Source organism: Meriones unguiculatus, chromosome 18, assembly GCF_030254825.1.
Source record: "Meriones unguiculatus strain TT.TT164.6M chromosome 18, Bangor_MerUng_6.1, whole genome shotgun sequence".
Taxonomy (NCBI): Eukaryota; Metazoa; Chordata; class Mammalia; order Rodentia; family Muridae; genus Meriones; species Meriones unguiculatus.
In genome coordinates this window covers 6,987,390-7,005,207 of record NC_083365.1, presented here as the reverse complement: position 1 = coordinate 7,005,207, position 17,818 = coordinate 6,987,390, and the positions used below count along the sequence as shown (strand labels likewise).

Genomic DNA, 17,818 nt, shown 5'->3' with positions numbered 1-17,818 from the left:
GTGCTCAGTACGTACTAGGTCCTGAGTTCAATCCAAAACAACAAATCAAAGCAGGTTGTGCTTGCAGTTTGTTAAGATGAATCGTCTATGGACATTAAGTTGAATAAACTATAAATCAAATACTTGCAGGTTATTCAACAGCTTCTCAGGTCGAGAACATTTTTATTTATTACTGAAAAAAATTTCTGTCTCTTTAAAAGAAAAAAAAGTGCAGTCTTTCAGAGGCCCCTGTGGAAGGCTCCTGTCCTTTTCCGTATCTTCTCCTACTTCCGACATCTATCCTGTTTGCCTTCTGAGTGAGATTTCAGCATCTTTCCTAGGGTCTTCCTTCTTGTTTAGCTTCTTTAGGACTATAGATTTTACGTTTATGTTTATCCTATGTTAGATGTCTAATATCCACTTATAAGTGAATATATACCAAGTGTGTCTTTCTGCTTCTGGGTCACCTCATCTAGGGATGCAGCTTTGCCAGACCACAGAGGAAGATGATGCAGCCAGCCCTGATGAGACTTGATCAGATAGAAGGGACTTGATGAGACTAGGGTCAAATAGAAGGGGAGGAGGACCTCCCCTATCGGTGGGCTAGGGAAGGGGCATAGGGGGGGAAGAGGGAGGTGGAAGGATATGAGGGAGGGGGCTACAAAGTGAATAAATTATAATAAACAAACAAATAAATAAATGCACCTTTCAGATTTCCCAACCTTTTTAGCTACAGCTGAAAAGTCGGAGTCTCAAAAGTACTGCCATCCAACCTGAGTTTATGGAGTCTGCAAAACTCAAGGGTTAGGTTTGTTTGTTTGTGTGTATTGTTCCCTGGCGAGCCTCAGAGAGATTCCTCATGGCTGGCTCTGAACAGATTTTCATAGCTATGTTCCTCAGCTTTCATATTTATCATATATAGCAGTCACTTAAAATTTGTTAGTTCTAAAGATTTCAGACTTAGCCATATACAGCCTCAGACAGGAACTGATTGTATCAAGATTATATCGCTGTATTGTTGTAACTGATTGTGTTATATTGTTGCTAACTCTGAAGTGACCCCTGCAAACAGGCACCTCAGATATTCGTTGCCAGCTTCTCGGGCTGCTTATGCGAACACACCCGGATATATTTTTAGCGTAACACTAGAAATGGCCACACAGCCGTCTCCTTTCTATCTCTGGTCTCTCTCTCCTTGAGACGCCACACAGCCATCTCCTTTCTATCTCTGATCTCTCTCTCCTTGATTGAATTGAGTTGCCCACAGTCATTCGTGGTCTAAAAATATGAAGCGAAGAATTCACGGAATGAACAATCCATGAAGCCTTAGACTGTACAGCTTTCTAAGCTGCTGCTGAACCCCTGAAGCAATGTTTTGGCCATTCTGGATATGCAGTGTCTCTCTGCACAATATGGCTGCCCAGCAGCCCTCTCTGTTTGGTGTCACAGGGTCTGCGAGCTCTTCTACTTAACAATGGCTCCAAACCCCGAGAGTAACAAGACTGAGGAGTCCTTCAGCTGAGGGCATAAGGGGCAGATTAGCTTTGGCGTTTTGTGACTTCAGGACACACTGGGGGAGGGGCACTGTATTTTATTTTCAAAATCTATCTTACTTACATGCTCAAATGTTTTAAATAACATCCAGGTTTGACTAAAATTTAAGAAAACTTAAAAGTAGTCAGAACTATACATATTCAGACCCAAACATTTTTAAGCTGGGCACCTGATGTTGAGCTTGCCATCGCCTTGTGTCCTGGTATGATACATTTGCTTATGGTGACTCTCATAAGCAGTTTTAGATCTCTTAGAACCCTTTTTACAACTACAGCTATTTTTAGTTTTGTCTTGCTTTTGAGTGTGTGTTTGTGTGTGTGTGTGTGTGCACATTGGTTCAAGATTGTAAAATATTTACTTATAGATAAAATGCAGTGATTTATGTATTTTAACATAATTTACTTTAAGTAATTCATAGGTATTATATATATTCATATGTGTGTAGGTAAGTGTGTGTGCGTGTGTGCGTGCGTGCGTGTGTGTGTGTGTGTGTGTGTGTGTGTGTACATATGGAGGCCAGCGGATAATTCCTCAGGTACTATCTATGTTTGTTGTGTGAGACAAGGTCTCACACTAGCCTGTAGACAAGCATAAACTTGCCAAGTACGCTAGGCTGACTGACTAGGGACCCAAGGATCCATTTGCTGCTCCCTCTCCAGTGCTGGGATTACAAGGACTTAGCACCATACAGAGATTTGTTCTATGAGTGTAACGTGTGCGGATTTAACTCAAGTCCTCACAATTGCAAGGCAAGCACTTTACTAACTGAGCTATCTTCCTAGCCCTCAGTGTGTGTGTGTGTGTGTAAACTCAGGTTCCTTCACCTTCAGCTTCCCCAGTCCTGAGAGTGTGAACATATATGGCCACATATGTGACTATTCTAAATGTCATCATGATTAAGATCAAATTGAGTAAGTGGCTATTGGAGCACCTTGAAACTTCTTTGCTGCACACAACCAAACATTAAAATAACCAGTACCTTGTGGCAGTTTACCTGCCGGAGCACAGTTCACAGACAACAGGCGTGTGCTGACTGGACATGCTCGCGTGCACATATGATCCCGTTAACTCGGGGATGGAGTCAGGGAGACTGGGAGCTCATGGCTCGTCTAGGAGTGACAGCGAAGCCACGTTTCTGAATAAAGGGTTGCCTTAAATGGTGACCGCTTAATAAGTGACATTATTACTGAGGCTCCAGGCCCTCAGAAGTCACCCCCAGTGATTCACCTCCACCAGCAAGGCTGCGTGGCCTGAAAATCCCGCGATCTGCTAACCAGTGTTAGCAGCTGGAGATCAGATGTTCAGACAATCCAGGGGCGGCGGGTCTCACTCATGCCACAGCACGTGGGCAGCCAGTGCTGGGCAGGCAGCTGTTTCCAGGGATAGCTGACCTGTCTAGGGATGGAAGGTCAGTCCTAAAGTTGGGGGGCTACTTTAGTGCCCAGCCCCCACAAAATAGATTTCTCCTGTGATAACGGAGCCACATTGCAGGTCTTAAACACATCACCAGAAAGAGAACATAATATTCATGACTGGCTTAAAGTGGCTCAGACTCATTCACAGAGGTGGAAGGAGTGCAGCTTCTTGGTTCTATGGTCACTGAAACCTAAAAAAAAAAAAAATTATGCTTTCTCATCAAATAGTGAATAAATAGTAATTGGAAGTGTTGAGTAGTTTGTACTATAATGATGTATTTAGCAGCTTTTGTTTCTTTTTTCTTGGCTCCTTAGAAAGGATGTAAAGTGTTCCTAGGAATTGTTAGTCGTTCTCTTGTCTTTAGTTCTTAGTGTAAAGAAGTACCACAATAAATTTGCTCTTTTATCTATGACGCTGTGCCTGTGGCCATCTTGCTGTAAGCAGATTTGAAGGTAGCCCTTGAAAACTATTGGTTTCCTGTCAGGCTAAATCATTTATTGAAGGGTGTTCTTTGGAGCTTAAGAACATGGTTTTAGAGCCATTACTTTGATAATAAAATGAAAAATCACATGTGAAGTCAGCCATGGTAGCTCACATCTATAATCCCAACACTTGGCAGGAGGAAGCAGGAGGCTCGGGACTTTTATACGTCATCCTTGGCTACATATCAGGTTTGAAGCTATTCATATAAGACTGTCTCCAACAACAAAAATAAATCAAGAGACGCAGCAACTGGAAGACTATGATAACAAAAGGATGAGTGTGTTAGCCTTCTGACACTGTGACACATACCTGAAATAATCACCTTAAAAGGAAAAAAGGCTTATTTTAGTTCACAAGCTCAGAGGTTTTAGTCCCTTGTTTTCCGACCCTATTGCATTGGGCCTATCACAGCACACCAGGTCACAGAGATAGCACATGGTAGAGGAATTATGTTCATGCTTGGCAGCCAAAAATCAGAAACAGAGGAAAGAGACCAGAGTCCTAATGTTTTCTTCAAGGTCAAATTCCCACTGAGACCATTTCTTTCCACTAGATGCACTTAAAAAAAGAAAAAGTGAGACAGCGTTGTTATGCAGCCTACACTGTCTTACTATCACAGTGGCCTCCTCAAGGTTTGTAAGGTACCTTGCCCAGCCCAGCTGGGCCTCCTTACAGCACATGCGCCGTATTCACTGCCCCCCCCCCGGGGGGGACACTTCAGACTTGGAGCAGTTAGCAGTGGAGGGAAACGGCAAGGTCAGGTGTGGGGTGCGATGAAGCACATTGAAGCACAAAACAGCATGTGTGAGGTAGGAAAGGCGGGATGCTGAGCAGACCTCAGCATGCCTATGACTGTGGGATGCGGACCAGAATAGTGCTGCCTTTGGAGCTTGACCCAGCTATGAACAAAATTAATAAGAGCAGCAACAGAACAGAGGAAAAACTCAAGGAAAGAGAAGTAATCAATAGTAGCTATAAAATAGGTTCACCAAGTCAATTCCATTCAGCAAGAATGATGGCAAGGCAGAATGATTTCATGACATCTTGAAATTTATGAACAGTCTGAGTTCTTGACAAAGAACTGGACTTGACTATGTAGCTGGCAACCTTCATATGAAAACATGCCCAAACTTTCCTTTTTTCTTCTGGAAAACAGCAGTCCTTCTCAAAAAAGGGCCAGGAAAAAATTCTCAGTAGAACCTGGTAGTGTGTAGTTATCTGCTTATAGCAAAAATATCACTAGATCCCATTTCTCCTGTCTTTAGTGCCTTTCAACATATTCCTGGATATGATGATTCACTCTCCACTTCGTCCACATACAAGAGTCACATGCTGGTGTCCACACTCATGGCCCAGATGTGGAGAATGCTCTTTTTACAGCGTTCTTTTATCCTTATCTACTTACTATTTTGAGGTGTTCTGAATTTTCAACTTATCTGTATAACTTTCTTCCTTGTTAATAAACAAAATCTTGTTTTAAAAGTAAAAGGAGATTTAAAATTTTAACACAAGAAATTCAAACAGCCAATTGGTGTAAGCCAACAGTACTTCGGTGGCAAAACATTTCACTGGTCCAGCAGGGAGCAAGCAGCCGTGAAGTGCTCAAGCAAAGTGAACTCAGGCTCCTGATGCCCCCGACTACCCTCTCCCCCCCCCCCGTGGGGAGCAGATGATGGCCTCAGTGTGAAAGCTTAGTTTAGACTGCCCCACATCGAGGCAGGTGGCTTTTGATAGGTAGAGTTCGGTTTTATCCCCATTCTGAATGAGCATGGTATGTTCCTTTAGCACGTAACTTTAGAGAGCATTGCAAAGACAGAAAGGTGATCCTTAAGGGCAATTTCTACAGCAAATAAATATTTTGACCCTCCATTTAACATAAGATCAAGTTGTCCATTGCTGTCTGCAAGTCCCACCGAGGCTTATTAGGCTACAAACAATAGGCATTCATAAAAGTGATGTTCAGTTCCTTTGCAACAGAATTCTCAGTTCCAAAGAGCTTCACTGAGCCCTTAAATGTATGTCTAAGATACATATTCTTGCAAAATTCAACCACAGAATCCTGAAGATACTTGCAAGAACTGTCCCAATTTCCAACTCTGGGACCTAATTGGCTTCCTCGGGATTTCTATACCTGAATTTGCCAAGCCAATAAGAAAGAATTAGTGTATACAAAACACATTGGAAGTGACTCAAAACTTCAGCTGCCAATCCTGAGCAGCCACTGCCTGTGTGGGCTTGAACAACTACACGTTACGGTGATACAGAGGACTCATTCTTGACCATTTGAAAGATGATTATTTTAGCATGTTGCCCTCAATCTGTTGCAAATATCCCAATGAATATTGATCACTGTGCCGCAGCTGGCTCTAAAAAGAAATCATCTTTTGACAGGACTTTTTAATGAACTTTGCCTGATCTCAAAAAACAGTCAATAAATTTGTAATTTATTTTTTTTTCTCTGACACCTAATTTGTCTTTGGTGTTTCTTAGGCCATAGGTTTTCTTTTTTAATTTAGCTCATCATCAAGAGAGAATTTCAGGAAGCCTTAAGGCATTTCATCATGTAGCTACTGTCTCTGTCTGTTTCTGTCTCTGTTTAGCTATGTCTCTGTGTCCCTGTCTTTATCTCTCTGTCTCTGCCTCTGTCTGTCTGTATCTCTGTGTCCCTATCTCTGTCTTTGTCAGTCTGTGTCTCTTTCTGTCTGTCTGTCTCTCTCCCTGTTTCTGTCTGTCTCTCTCTGTCTCTGTTTCTCTCCATCTCTCTCTTCTCAACTAGGATTTTTCTCTATTTTTCCTCTGACATCTCTGTGGCAGGGTGAGTGACTCAGCTCTGGTGTGAAGTTAACCTTGCTAGGAAGCTCTGCAGCTCTTTGAGATGTAACCTGGAGGCAGCTGACCTTTGCCCTGCTGTACTCAGGGAAAGGCTTAACCTGAGGATCTCAAGTCAGACCTTTCTCCTCATCGTTTGCATCTCCTCTAATCTTTGCTATTCAGTGGACAGAATGAATTTTCCCTGCCGGTGTCACTGATAATTCTTTGTGGGAGAACCCAAACTGCCATGGGAGCCAGCAGCCTTTGGGCTATGCCTCACTCAGCGTCAAGTGAACTCACACAGTAGTTTGGTTTTATCTTTCTGTATGAGATTGGTTTTCATTTTTATCTATGCAAAGAATTCTTTTTAGAAAACAAATATGGTTATTTTTTATTTTCTTGAATATAAAACTGAGACATGTTTACTTTTCTTCAGGAAGATACCAGGATGTTTGAGACCATTTTTGGTTCCCCTTGTCCAATCTCAACTTATTTTTGAAAACTATTGTGATTAGAAAGACTTTTTAAAATTAGAATAAGTTTTAATTTAAAAAAAAAAAAAAGCCTCAAAGTCTCTGGCAAAACTCTAAAACACAGCAAAGCTATCAAAACATGTTCTCCACCCACCGGTTCCCAGTGCATGAGAACTTCAGTGAGAACAAAGTCTCTCCCGAGGACTCTGATTTTCTACTGTGCCCCCTGTTGGATGACACTGAAAAAGGTAATGGCATGAGATGATCACAAAGACTTTTAAACTCACAAGGCATGAGACTAGTGTATGCTTGCTGTCAGTGTTCATTCAGGTTTAGCTACATGCCTAAGCCTTCTTTTCCGAACATTCTTTATTTTAAAATGTGGACACAAGGGCCTGCAGAGCCTGATGAGTCAACCAAGAACCATACATGGAGAGGACCTAGACCCCCTGCTCAGTTGTAGCCCATGGGCAGCTCAGTCTCCATGTGGGTTCCCTAGTAAATGGAGTAGGAGCTGTCTCTGGCACGGCCTGCTCTTTGATCACCTCCCCCTGGTGGTGATCCTCCCCCTTATTAGACCACAGAGAAAGAGGATCTGGACAGTCCTGAGGAGACCTGAGAGGGTAGGGTCAGATAGTAGGGGAGGAAAACCTCTCCTCAGTGCACTACAGGAGGGGTATGGGGGGACCAGGAAAAGATAAGGAAGAGGGCTACAGAGTGAATAAATTGTAATAAATAATAATAGTAATAATAATAATATAATTTTAAATATGGAAAAACAAATAGATAAATAAATAAAATGTGAACAAGAATCTACACTGCCTTTCTTCTATAGTGGTATTTTCCCTGGGTGTAAAATTTTGTATTGACAGTTACTTTTTGGTAGCTCACTGGGGATAAAATTCTGCTGCCTTCCTGTATCTGTTGATGTAGTTAAGAGTTAGTAGTTCTTTAGACAGAGAGTATATTTTTTTCCTTTTGGCCACATACATAGTGTTGTGGGGTGGGTTATTTTTTTGGGGGGGGGGTATTTTTTAATTTATTTTTTTATTTATTACAATGTATTCACTTTGTATCCCAGCTGTAGCCCCCTTCCAATCCCACCCTCCCTCCCTCTTCTCCTTCCATACCCCTCCCCCAGTCCACTGATAGGGGAGGTCCTCCTCCCCTTCCCTCTGGCCCTAGCCTATCAGGTCTCATCAGCCCTGACTGCATCATCTTCCTCTGTGGCCTGGCAAAGCTGCCCCGCCCCAGGGGGAGGTGATCAAAGAGCCAGCCACTGAGTTCATGTCAGAGACAGCCCTTGTTCCCTGGTATTCTATACCCTGTTTCTGTGTTTCTCTAGATAACTCTATAATGTATCTGGTGTGTTTGAAATGGACAGACAGATAACTAATGTATATGTATGTTTGAAGTGGTCAGACAGGTAACCTTAATGTATCTGTGTAATTGAAATGGCCAGAAAGATAACTCTGTTATGTATCTGTATGTTTGAAATGGCTAGAAAGATAACTCTCTTATGTATCTGTGTGTTTGAAATAGCCAGACCGTTAACTCTATAATGCCGTCTGTGTCTTCGAAATGCCAGACAGATAAATCTAAAATGTGTCTGTGTATTTGAATAAACCACACAGATAATACTATAATGTATCTCTGCGTTTGAAATGGCCAGAGAGGTTGGTGCATCAGTCTCTGCAGGACCACTTGGGCTCAGATTTTTTAGCTTTGTTGGTCTCCTTATGGGGCTCCTGTTTCCTCCATGTCCTTACCAGGCCACAGAGGAAGAGGATCCAGGCAATCCTCATGACCTTGACAAGCTATAGATAGATGGCAGGGGAGGAAATCTCCCCTTTCAGTGGACTAGAGGAAGGAAATGGGGGGGAGGGTAGGCCTGGAGGAGTTTAGGGAAGGGGCTTCAATAGGGATATATAATGAATAAAATGTAAAAAAATAAATAAAATAAAAAGTTTTTAAAAAGAAATGGCCAGACAGATAACTCTCTAATGTGTCTCTGCGTTTGAAACGGCAAGACAGATAACTTTATCTGTCCTGTCAGACCCTCAGTTATCATGTTCCCAAACAGTGGCTTTCTGCCTAATGTTTTCCCTCACTTTTAGGATTGTGTTCTGTACACATGTATGTAGCTGTGTGTGCACATGTCTTCTTCACTTGTTGTATATGTGTATGTGTCTGCTCTCATGGCTATGAAAAATAGACTCTTACTCCATCTTTTATCTATTTTAAATTAAATTAATTTATTTATTCACTTTACATCCTGATCATAGTCTCCTCCCTCCTCTCCTCTTGTTCCTACCCTCCCACCCTCTTTCTTTTTTCTCTCTTTCACTTTTCCTCATAAAAGGGGTGCTCCCCCAACTTCAGTTTTCCTGGGACAGTTTTTTTTTCTGACTATCTTTCTAGTCCATTCTACTGAGTCCATTCTACTCATCCACTCAGCTTTAAATCTTAAGCTGTGTGTTTTCCATCATTTCTGTAAGTTCTATTTGCCCTGCTGTCAAATCAGTGTCAAATCTGGAAGCTGCGGGTTGCTGCTTGGAAGCTTCCATGTAGGTTCCCTGGCTCTGGAGAGGCCTTGTGTTTGGGGTACAGGTTCTTCACCTCTCAAAGCACCAGCAAGGAATTCAGATGCTCCAGTCTGAGTAAGAACCCACCAGGGCAATGATTGATTTGGGCTTCTGTTGCTTGGTTGCATTGTTCCCTTCCGTTGGGCCTGGATATTCCTTAAGAATTAGTGGTTTCTAAAGAAGATAGTTTTAAAATCCAATCCAAATTGTGTCTGTTTTCTTTGGGAGAGACAGTCCAAATAACTCAAATAGCCAATGGGAGCGACAGAAAGGCTCCTCATAGCAGAGCTGGAATTGTTAATGCTTGAGTTAGTCTGGTTTCAACAAAGACACACAGGCTGTCAAGCATGTGATGACAGGGAATTGTCCCCTGCAGCGTGGAGTTTAGCTCCACGTGGTTTTACAAAGCTATTTTCCCCGTCTAATACAGAAGGAAGTAGGAAAGATGAGCAAGCAGATAAAGACATGAAGACAAGTCACCAAAAGAGCCCTGCCGCCCCCATCTGCTTTTCCCTAGGGGTATCCAGGCATGCTGTGCACCTGACCGGACTGGAAGGAGTGAGTGGGTTAGTCAGGGTCGTGGCTGGTGTGAATGTCAGAGAAACAGCCTTCTCTGGAGAGTTTTCAGTGAACCCTCTGTCTTTATTGTGAGGAAACAAGAGCCATATAAACCTTGGGGAGCAGGTTGGGGTTTTTGAGGTGAGGTGCTGGGAATGCTTCATTTGCATGAAGAGGAGTTCCAGGTGCTTGTCCTTACAAAGAGAAAGGAAGTTTAACCTGCAGCTTGGTGCCAGGCTATATGACTATGTCAAGGGTGGTGAGGTGGGGGTCTCAAGCTTGGTCTATCCTAGGCTGAGTGACAGATTACTATTGTTAGCTGACTTCTAAAAGATGATGAGTTTGAAGTTTAAACAAAGTTGTAACATAGAATCCCTTGGAGGCAGCTGATTCTTCCTCCTTTTCTCTTCCCAGTTAACTCGCTTTCTACCTCTTTTTCTGGATTTTCCCTTCCTAGAAGTGAGTTGATGCAGGAAGATGCAATCAGTTATACTGGGTAGAAGGCAGAGACTCTGAAGGGAATACTCTGCATGCTAAGGAGATGGTCTTGAGTTATGATTCTGAGTCTTCTCAGTAAACACCAATTTAGTACCAAGAATTGACTGAGCCGTGTTCCATCTTCCACTGCTGTACACAAAAAAGCCTTCACTCTCAGGGATGGGAGCCTTGGAACTTCTCCCCATTTCCTGTCCTGTGTTTATGACAGCATGCATGGTTTGCCTGCATTTTTCTACTACTAACTGGATTTTAAGTTCTCAGTATAGCTCTAATTTTCAAGCCCTCCTTTGTGATAAATGGGACAATTAAAAAGTATGGATACACACATTCTAAACACTTTTAAAACAAAATATATGAAAGTATAATTGATATCTGAAAACTATTACCTGATTTTACCCAAGCTTTTGACATTTTAAAGGGGAAATGGTGAAACTCAGTCAGGAAACATGTTTTAACCATTTATCCAAGAGTCTTTAAGTCCTCAGGAAATCAAGTGTGGGGACTGACAGAAGGGGCTTTTCAAAAGTCCAGTGCTGAGGGAACTCCAGAAACTTCTGTTCAACGTAGGAAAACGGTGGCTAACACCGAGTGTTACTGTCTATATTTCTTGGGTTATACCTCAAGAACAGTGGTATAGCCAGTCAGCCATGAGGGTCCCATCCATACATTTTATATAATCAAAAATCAGTTGGCAGAGGGCTGGAGAGATGGCTCATTGGTTAAGGGCACTGTATCCTCTTCCAAAGGACCTGGGTTCGATTCCCAGCACCCACATGGCAGCGCAAAACTGTCTGTAATGCTGAGTCCAAGGGATCTGACACCTTCACACTAATGCACACAAAATAAAATTACATAAATTATTTAAAAATCAGTTGACACAAGTCTTCTGTATTCTATCATTAGTTGAATCTCTTATTCTGACAAGGAAGTTCTGGAATTTCGAAGTGAAAGTTTCAAACAGCATTTTCACTTACTACTCTTTGTTTTAGATGGAATCAGAAAACCCTAGGATTTGAAAGGTAGCATAAGGTATTGAGACATATGTTTTTTCACCTTGGCCAAAAGGCAGGATGACCATCTACGTGGATCTTAAAATGGTCTTTCCCTACAGTTGTGTACCCACTCCCTGTCTAGTTCCAGCTCGGCAACAAGAGTCAACGTTTAAATCAAGTCGCTTCTCTGTGCAAGGCCTTTTGATGGCCTCTGTCTCTCTCGTGATGAATGCTTACAAGATCCAGCTCTTTCATTGCAGAGTGTATCCATCTCTTCTTGCTTTCCACATACAGCTACTATTGTTCAGACCATATCGGCCTTTTTGCTGAGCCCCAACAAACTAGCCCATCCCATCGTGGTCTCCTGTATAGATTGTTTCTTCATAGCCCAAGTGTTTATTGAACAATTCTGTCCTGTGGTCTTGAGGAGACTTTGCATGCATGATCTGTTTAAATTTACGCCTGCCAGCACTGAAGAGACTGTTAAGAAGGTTCAAGGCTTCCCAGAGGACCCAGCTTAAATCCCAGCGACCACATTGTGTCTCACAGCTATTTGCAACTCCAGTTCCAGGAAACCCAGCACCCTCTCTGGCCTCTATGGTAGATAGGCATATATACCATGCAAGGACCATGCAAGCACCCAAATACATAAAGATTAAGAAAAAAAAAACCCTGAAATTTGTATAGCACCAATGACTTCTATTTCTGCCCTTTTCCTTCTAGTTTACTGCCTATGCGTCACTGCACTTAACCACTTCTCCCTCCGCCATAGACTTCTTTCCTGTGTCTAGTTGTCTTTCCCCAGTCGGGTGTAAGCTGCGAGGGGTCAAGAGCTTAGTCTATTCTCTCTACTTTGTTTGATGATGCACAAGCACTCTAGATGCCCACAAGCAACGCCCGTCACGTTCTCACTTTCATAGTCGGTAAATATTTTCAGTTGTTTAACACAGGACAGCTCACAAATTTGCCACTTTACTCAGGGGCCATTGTGATCTCGGCACGGCTCCTCTTACCCATTTATGCTGCTGAAGGGCATTCCAGTAAAGACTTCTGAATTTTTTTTATTTATGTAGAGAGATACATTAACTGCATTTAAAAACATTCTCTCTCTGTGGATGAAAGGTAGAGCATTATAACTTGACTCACTGGAATACCTCATCCCAGTGAAAAGCTGTCACTCAATGTCATCTTTTCTTGGGACTCTTGATATAGACTCTTGATACAGACTTGTCATCACATTCAGCAATAATCCCTGGAGAAGATGGGGAAAAGCCAAGAAGTCATTTAGTAGGCTGGGTCCCATGGCACCCTTCGGGTGCTGAGGGAGGAGGGGGTGTTACATCGCTACTCCAGATGGCACATCAAGGGACCACCCAGACCTAAGTTAGAAACACCAGGTGACTCAGAAAGCCATTTCCTTGACAGAGAAATGACAGCCTCCCTTTTTCTCCACACAGGGGGAAGGCTCTTCCTCAGTCTTGTCGGAAAGTTGCCATGAGGATCCCTCTGTTCCCCCCAACCTTACTCCCCCCAACCCTCCAGCTCTCCGGTGGTGAGCACCGTCCTTCTAGCCAGGTAGGACTGGATGGGAGGGCCCTATCGAGAGAAGGGTGGTGTGTGGCCAGCTCCGGTGCAGGCAGCGTGGACTTCCCTCCCTCCATCCTTCGTGGTCTCTTCTATTTCCTGTGGAATCCCCAGCACAACTGGCATACATTCGTTGGCCTTTCCTGTACCCTCTGGTATGGATTTCTTCATCTTTGCATTCTTTCCAAGAGACATATACTCCCCGTTCGTTCTTCCTCTTCCGATTTCTTCTATTTGCAAAATTGGCTTCCCCTTTTCATCTTACTTTTTTTTTTCTTGCTCTTCATCTGTTCTTCCCACTTTGGAAATGTATTTTCCATTGACGCTCACTATAACCTCCTTTTCCCACACAGTCCCATAGTTTTATTTAAAACCCAAGAGCAGTCTCTCAGGGAATCATCTTAACTCATCTACACTGCACTAGAGCATTTCTTCTAAAAATTCAACAGAGGGACTTGTATTATCTCGTGGCATTTGGAGGTAGGAGGGCAGCTCACGGCCCTGACTGTGTAGAAGCGGGAACACTAGATCACACCACTGCAAAAGAGATGCTGAGGCAGCAGGTGGAGACTGAGGCAAGCTGCAGATGTGAACTTTGAGCAGAGGACATTCCTTGCAATTGTGTTGTAACAATCTGTTGCATTCCTTAAAACGAATCTGAAAGCACAGTAGTTAGTACAGAGGGTTCTGAATGTGCTCAACACACACTCCACAGTGTATGTTTGAAGTGATAGATACACCAGTCACTTTGACCTGATCCATGTGCCTGTACAGAAATATTGTACTATAATCCATAAAGATGCTGTGAGAAGGAATTGAAAGATTTAAAATGTATATTCTAAAATAGACTAATCTTTTTAATAACAAGATTCTTCTCTGATGTAACAAAAATACAGTGAGACTGGAAACATTTTTTTCTTCAAATATTTGTTGATCTGTGATGCAGTGTAGTATAGAAAAACATATAAAAATGGCGGCAAACAATTTTTGCTGAGGAAGAAAGGTAAGTCTATGCATCAGCTCAGTGTTGAACAAATCTTAGGGGTGGGGGTGAGGGGTCTGTGAATTACTTGGCATCCTGTTAAGCACACATTCTGATCCAAGAGGTCCAGCTGGGTAGAAGAATCTTCTTTCTAACCAGCTGACACGCATTTCCTTTGGCCATGAGGTGACTGCCAGAGTTCTAGAACATTCCTACATCCTGTCTTAAGCATATGCAAAAAGCTGTAATCTTCTTCTGTACTTGAATTTTGTTTTTGTCTAATCACAAGCTTAGCCATTTGATATCACTATTTTCTCTTGGTAAGTGAGAGGGGGAGAGAGACAGAGAAACAGAATATTTGAGAGCCAAGTTACAGACTCTGAGAGCCTTCCAACAGCACCCCGTCATCAGTGACTGTGCCTGTGTGGCCGTGTGATAGAGCTCGCTCTTGGGGAGGAGGATGTCTGGCTTACATGGTTTCCCACCTTCTACAGGCAGCCCTAGGGGAGCTTAGAAACCTGCCCCTCATTTGGATCTGAATTTAAGGCTTCTTTCCTGTTGGTTTGTTGCTGATTGGGTGGTTTTCTTCTTTTTGGAAGGGGAGGTACCAGAGCGCATGTGTCGTGCCCAGAGGACAGCTTGCAGGAGTTGGCTCTCTCGGTCCACCCTGTGGGTCTACCTTGGCAACCAGTGTCTTTACCAGCTGAGCCATTTTGCTGGCTTTACTTTGAGAGCCACTGTGTGGCATTTATGTGATGAGTAGAATTCTAGCTTCTCTCAAAAGTTACAAATGACAGTGAGCCTAAGAGTACAGGACTTGGGTTATTTCAAAAACAAATTCATTGACTCTGCATGTTGTGTTTTGTCCCAGTACTCCACTGGGCTTCTGGTGGCCCAGTTACAACTTCGTCCCCTTCAGAATAACAGCTGACCTTTCTGCCTGGCACACAGCAACAACACAACCAACCAAATAAACAAAAAGCCAAAATGATTTATCTGTTAAAAGAATATCCCCACAGTACCTACACTTCCAAAAAACATCTTTAATCACGTTGTTAGTGTGCTCCCTTTAGCTGCTCAGAGACAAAGGGTAATGTAAAAATAAACCAACCTCACACTTTTTATGAAAAAGGTTTCATTGCTAAACCAGAAAAAAACTAATTATACTATGGTATGGTTTAAAAAAATACAAACCATTATTATGTAACATTATATAGAAAGTCAATTTTTGCTCCAATTTTAATTTTCCCAGAATGTGTCTTATTTTTCACTAAACAACTTCTATTTATACATAGCAATAGAAAATGAGAAAAATAATTAAAGCTAGTAGTATATACAGCTCTTATACTTGTGATATGCAAAAGGTGGGTCCCAAGAGTGCTTGTATGCAGTAGCTGAAGTTTATATTTTTTTTTAAATTGTGACTGCATGCTTTCATGCAGTCCTTGTTATTAGCTGGAGATCAATAGGTGAAGCAAAACAATAGACCAGACTTCTACGAATTCTTATAACTTCTATTTTTAATATTGACATTGCTGTGGAACAAACTCTTAAGTGCCTGCCTCTCGTGTAGATGAGGGTTATTAAGAAGCCTAGGGGAGTTGGAGAGATGGCTCAGCAGTTAAGAAAGATTACTGCTCTTGCAAGGGACCTAAATTCAGTTCCCAGCACCCATGATGTCAAGCAGCTCACAACTGCCTTGAACTCTAGCTCCAAAGGATCTGACATCTTCTTCTGGACTCCAAGGGTACCTGCATATAATTATAATTAACATAATTAAATATAAAAAAATAAAAGGAATCTTTGAAAACATTGCGGATCTGTAAAATGGCCCATTCCCCCAAATACTGAAGACATTACCTTGAGAAAATACATATTAATAACAAGTATTTATTATGTGTCTGCTGTGTTCTAGATTTTGCCAGCAGGGAACACCAAAGGACAGAAAACATAGCTCCTCCATGCTTTGACACTATTAAAAGTCAGCTACCAGCAGTAAGAAGGTATTAATGAAATAATTTCAAAATAGCATTTATCTAGCATGCACTGTTATCAAGACCTGCAGACCACATCACTTGTACTGTCTTCTTGTGCTCAGTGTTGCACTCTTGGGGAAACTGAGGGTTAGTGACCATCTATCTCCCCTCCCTCTCTCCCTCTCCTCCCCCTCCACTCACCTTTTAGAATATACATGTAGGTGCTGACTTAACCAGAGACTAAATGGATTTGGCTCCCTTGGCATCTTACTCTCTCCTTGGTAAAGTCAGCTGAATCCCCAGCACTCTATAGGTGTCCTTATTAATTAAGCTTTCTTCAGAAGTATCCCAGAAAGGGGCTAGTTAGTATGTACTAGGAGCTAGTGTATATAAGAGCTAGTGTGTACAAGTTGCTGGTGTGTATAAGGGGCTGGTGTGTACTGGAAATCATGTGTAGCAGGGGCTAGTGTGTATGAAGGGCTAGTGTGTAGCAGGGGCTAGTGTGTATGAAGAGATAGTGTGTAGCCTTTGAAATGTGCCTAGTTTTACTTGTTAAGCAATTGGCTTTCATATATCCCTTGAAGTTACATTTATTCTGTCATAGTTTACCCCAGAGGATACTATAAAATCTAAAGACTACCTTGAACGAGAACCAGCTCCTAGATTGTATTTAAGTGTTACTCACTCAGCAGGAAGGGGCCTCTCTGGAGTGTATGACCACTCACCCTGTTCTTTTTGGCAATGTAACTGCTTTAAGCTACATTTAGAAGGATTTAAGAATTAAAAATGGGGGGGGGCTTTCTCTGAGAAGAAGATCTTTAAAAACAGAAACAAAGAATCCTTTCACCATCAGAAACTTCTGTAACCTTTTTATGATCTCCTTTGAGTCCATGAAGGATATGATTAATTAAAGTCAGGCATTTACCTCTAAAATAATAGGCATGAGATTCAGAGAGTTGAAGGTGTTGGAGGACTCATTAAGCAGCTGCATAAATATCATGCTGAAAGATTTAATGAGTCCATAGGGTCACTGATAGAGCAGTAGAGCCTCAATGGCCTAGAAAAATAAATTAGAATCGATAGTGTTCTTCTAAACTAGCCACTGAGAGATAGAGCCTATAATTATATCTAAGTAATATCTATTGGTGTTCTCATCCTAGAGAAAATGAAAATAGTGGGTTTGCGGGGGGTTGGTTTTGTTTTGTTTGTTTTGTTTTGTCCTCATTGATAATATAAAAGTTCAGGTATCTGTGCTTAGTTCTGTGGCTTGTGGGAACTATGATTCCTTCACAAAGCTGCAGTTGGGTGAGCAATGTCTGTCCATTGTTCACCTTCCTTAATTCAACTAAAAGATGCCTATTACATAACAGGCGTTGAACTTTGAACTGGGAAATTAGAAAGATGCCTGGCTGCCTCAATGCAGTGGATGAGTGCAGCCTCCCATAGGACTTTCTACAGGGATGGAGGACTTTAATAACTAAATCATCGGTGCCGTTTTTGAGCTAAAAGGTACACGCTTAATTTCCAGCGTCCGGGCCACCTGCCTACACAGGGTTTACCCTGGCAATACGCACTAAGATTCTCATTATAAAAAGTTGTTTGTAAACTAAGCATAGTGGTAAGCCCTGTAATCCCAGCACTTAGAAAGCTGAGGCAGAAGATCACCACAAGTTCAAGACAAGCCCAAACAACAAACAAACCAAAGCAGGGGAAGAGAACAAGCACTTACTTGGTAAAACCAAAACTGTAGGTGGCATCACCCAGGTGGCAAAGTCTGAACTGAGACCCAGAGGATGAGCTAAAGTTTGAGGCAGAAGATAATACATTAGCATGGGGCTTTATGAAAAGCCCTAGATACGAGCATTATATTAGTGTCCTAGAATTATGTACAATCTCATTGTTTATGTATCTATCAGCTTAGGATTCT

At 42.2% G+C, this 17,818-nt stretch overlaps 1 protein-coding gene across 2 annotated transcripts in view; it reads left to right on the top strand.

Annotated features, from left to right (window-relative positions):
• The window catches only part of Plcb1 (phospholipase C beta 1), a 701,628-nt gene that overhangs the window by 620,964 nt on the left and 62,846 nt on the right, over positions 1-17,818 (top strand). Inside the window, exon 32 of one of the 2 annotated variants that reach the window (XM_060371731.1) lies at positions 12,807-12,924. The exons of the other annotated variant lie outside the window; for it this stretch is intronic. Within the exon in view, the coding sequence (XP_060227714.1) occupies positions 12,807-12,905 (99 nt within the window). The 3' untranslated portion in view covers positions 12,906-12,924. The remainder of the gene's footprint in view (positions 1-12,806; positions 12,925-17,818) is intronic. 2 annotated transcript variants of the gene reach the window in all.